This window comes from Gossypium hirsutum, chromosome A06 (genome assembly GCF_007990345.1).
Source record: "Gossypium hirsutum isolate 1008001.06 chromosome A06, Gossypium_hirsutum_v2.1, whole genome shotgun sequence".
In the NCBI taxonomy this organism is placed as follows: Eukaryota; Viridiplantae; Streptophyta; class Magnoliopsida; order Malvales; family Malvaceae; genus Gossypium; species Gossypium hirsutum.
In genome coordinates this window covers 11,417,241-11,420,289 of record NC_053429.1, presented here as the reverse complement: position 1 = coordinate 11,420,289, position 3,049 = coordinate 11,417,241, and the positions used below count along the sequence as shown (strand labels likewise).

The 3,049-nt window shown below is 36.9% G+C and overlaps 1 protein-coding gene across 1 annotated transcript; it reads right to left on the bottom strand.

Annotated features, from left to right (window-relative positions):
* Positions 1 to 203: 203 nt before the first annotated feature.
* Positions 204 to 1,636, bottom strand: LOC107962645 (uncharacterized). Its single transcript, XM_016899103.2, has one exon. The coding sequence runs from the start codon at positions 1,494 to 1,496 to the stop codon at positions 345 to 347; it is 1,152 nt and encodes a 383-aa protein (XP_016754592.1). The 5' UTR covers positions 1,497 to 1,636; the 3' UTR covers positions 204 to 344.
* Positions 1,637 to 3,049: the final 1,413 nt, after the last annotated feature.

Sequence of the window (3,049 nt, the reverse complement as noted above, 5' to 3'; positions counted from 1 at the left end):
AAAACAACTCAATACAAAGCAGAGTATTTAGGAGTTAAATGTAGAGAATCAAAATATGAAGACTTCAACATTATCAAGGTGTCATAAACAAAATTGTAGACTTATTAGCTATTTATTCACGCGCCGTTCAGCAATGCATTTGCCAAAAGCACTTTATTTTTTACTGTAAAAGCATTGTGGAATATGAAGAGCAACGCTAAACATTTGAAAGTAGTAATCAAATTATATTAAATTTTTTTGAAGTTAAAAGGGTATAGAACAAAAGTTTCCTCATTTCAGGAACTTGAAAATCTTACAGAACCAAAGAAAACAAAAATCTTACATGTCTAATACATATAATAAGATCATGTCAAAGAAAGGCCTGAGGAGAATGTGATTCCAGCCAAGTTAGCCCCTTTCATCTTGCAATCAGGCAACAACACCCAATTCCATACGCCGCTCTGTTGATGGTAAGTCAGCCAAATAATGTCCCATGAGCCCTCGTAATTCGACATCAACACCACCCGAATTCTCCCATTTCTCGCCTCTAAACACCCTATCATCACCCCGTAAGGTTTCCCTATTTGCTCCATTATCTCACTCGGGACATTTGACACATACTCCCAATTCCCACTTCTTAGGCTTATCCCCCACACTTCTATGCTGCACAACACCTTTGCCCTTCTTTGATCCCGCGATCTCATTATCATCACGTGTCCGTCACCATACACGTGTCTTCGGTCATTTACGTTCACCCAGCTTGCCTGCTGCTCTCTGTTTCCGAATCTTGGTCGTAGGATCTTTGGTGGGATGTATTCAGATCCAATCGCAACCACCAAACTCTCCTGAGGTGCATTATGTGCATTGAGAAACATACAATCATTCCCTGCGAAGTTCCCCTTCCCCTCTCTTGCTTCTCTGCACTGCCATTTTTCGGTCTCTGAATTGTATTCGAACACAACCGGACTGTTCCCCACTAGTTCCACGAACAAAAACCGGAAATGGCCGGAATCCGATGATTCGGGTACTAGCTTCATCCCGGATCTCCTCCAGGAAGAGGTACCACGTGGACCTAATGGACATGGAGGGATCTTTTTAACTGCCTTACTAACCAAATTAACAGCAATAACTGCCTTTTGAGAATTGGAAGCAAACAGAAAAATATTCCCACTTGCTGTCAATAAATATATATCTTCATCCGGATAAAAAACAACTTGCTTAATCAAATCTTCGATACAAATCTTGAACCAACGGTTGGATTGATCCGAAAACCCGTGGAGTATGGCGTCGCGACGCCAGCGTTTCTTGTAGACAAATAACCAAGTGGCTGACCTTGATCGTAGGTTGCACTGCCGGATAAAATCTTGGTCGGATATAAGATAAGAAAGGAACTTGTTGACTAATTTCATGCGAAGGATTTCCGGCAAAGCCAGTGAGAAGAGGATGCTTTGTATGAGTTCGGAAGGAAGAAGACAGAAACCAAGGGCGTTGGTGTCTGAACTGTGATATTCATCCATGGTTTCAGCACAATAATTTGGGCTTTCAAAGTATTACAAATTTATATGTACAAAGAGTACTCTGTTTCAGGCATGATGATGGTGAGTGTATAGAGTAATACATAAAAGACAAACAGTCCTGCAATGATTCCCATGCGGATAGCGTCATGGTGGGACAAATGGACGGTGGGGGAGGGTTGAAAAAACTTGGAATAATTGTTTTGGAAGTCGACGTATTTGATTGTCGTGAGTGTATAAAATAATGAGGAACTAAGCTTCAATGTGGGGCAGTAAGTATACGTCTAAGTGAAGAAGGGTAGCACTTAATAGCGTAGTTATTTGGGAGAGGTGAGTCATGCTGCCGATGTGGTGAAAGGGAGGCGTGCGTGGCTGCCAGCCCCAGCCTGATGCGACTCATTTTTTTATTTTATTTTTTTAATCTAGTTTTGAATGTGAAATAAACTCTAGTGGGTCGGCCAAGTTTATTAAAATTAGGAAAGACAATAACGAAGAGTGAAATAGATGAGGGCTTGATTTCGACCTGTGCAGCAAAACTGTCCCTTACTGATGTTTACAGCAGGTGTGGTTATGTTTCATGTTTGAGTTAAACCTAGGATATATAGGGTGGGTTGTTAACCAAATCAGGTGAGGTGCACATCAGAGTGTTAAAAGTCAAAGAGGGAAGAGTCGTATGACGCTTAGTCGATTGCTTTCTAGCAAAAACATTCAGGGGAAGGTTTTATGGATATGGCAGCCTTGAGTTTAGTGAATATACTTGGTGAAAGAATATAGATGGTGCTTTAAAGAGTGGGTTCGAGGTTAACCTGAGCAGGATGTTTTGAGATCGAAAATGTCCAGGCTGTGGAAGAAGCCGTGATGAAGGAAGTTCAGACTAAACTTACACGCTCAAAATTGCCTTTAGCCATTGCGTGACACATGAAAAAATAATTAATTTTTTAAAACTAAAAATAATTTAAAAATATCTTTCTATAATTTAAAAATTTTTAATTTTTTAAAGTAAAAATTAATTAATTTCTGACGTGATATCTACATGGCAATCCACGTATATGCCACATCAATAAAGTTAACATATGTTAATTTTTTCATCCATTTTGGGATAATTTAACAAATAATGTAAGTTTAAGGGCTAAAAGAGACAAAAATTAAATGGAAGGCTAAAATGATTTTTTTTATAAAGTTGGAGGGCCAAATAAGTTATTATGTCAATTTTTTTGGCTTAAACTATTGATATCTAAACTATATTTTTTTTCCTATTTTGGTACTTAATTTTTTTTAATTGGTATCTAATTAAATTTTTTTAATTGGTATCTAAACTACTTTTTTTCTCAAGTTGATATATTCTTTAGTCCAATCATTAAGTTTATTTAAAAAATAATAACTAATTAAAAAATATCGTGTGGCAAAAAAAAAAGAAGAAGAAGAAAGAAGACAACATATTATTTTATTTTTTATATGTATATATTTTGATTATTTATTATTTATTTCTTCCTCTCATTTTGGGTTTCTTATTCAAGTATGATCATTTTAGGCTTCATGGTTTTAATCAAGATTTT

Excerpts from the sequence above, each read along its gene's own strand:
- LOC107962645 (XM_016899103.2), bottom strand. The coding sequence starts at position 1,496 with ATGGATGAATATCACAGTTCAGACACCAACGCCCTTGGTTTCTGTCTT.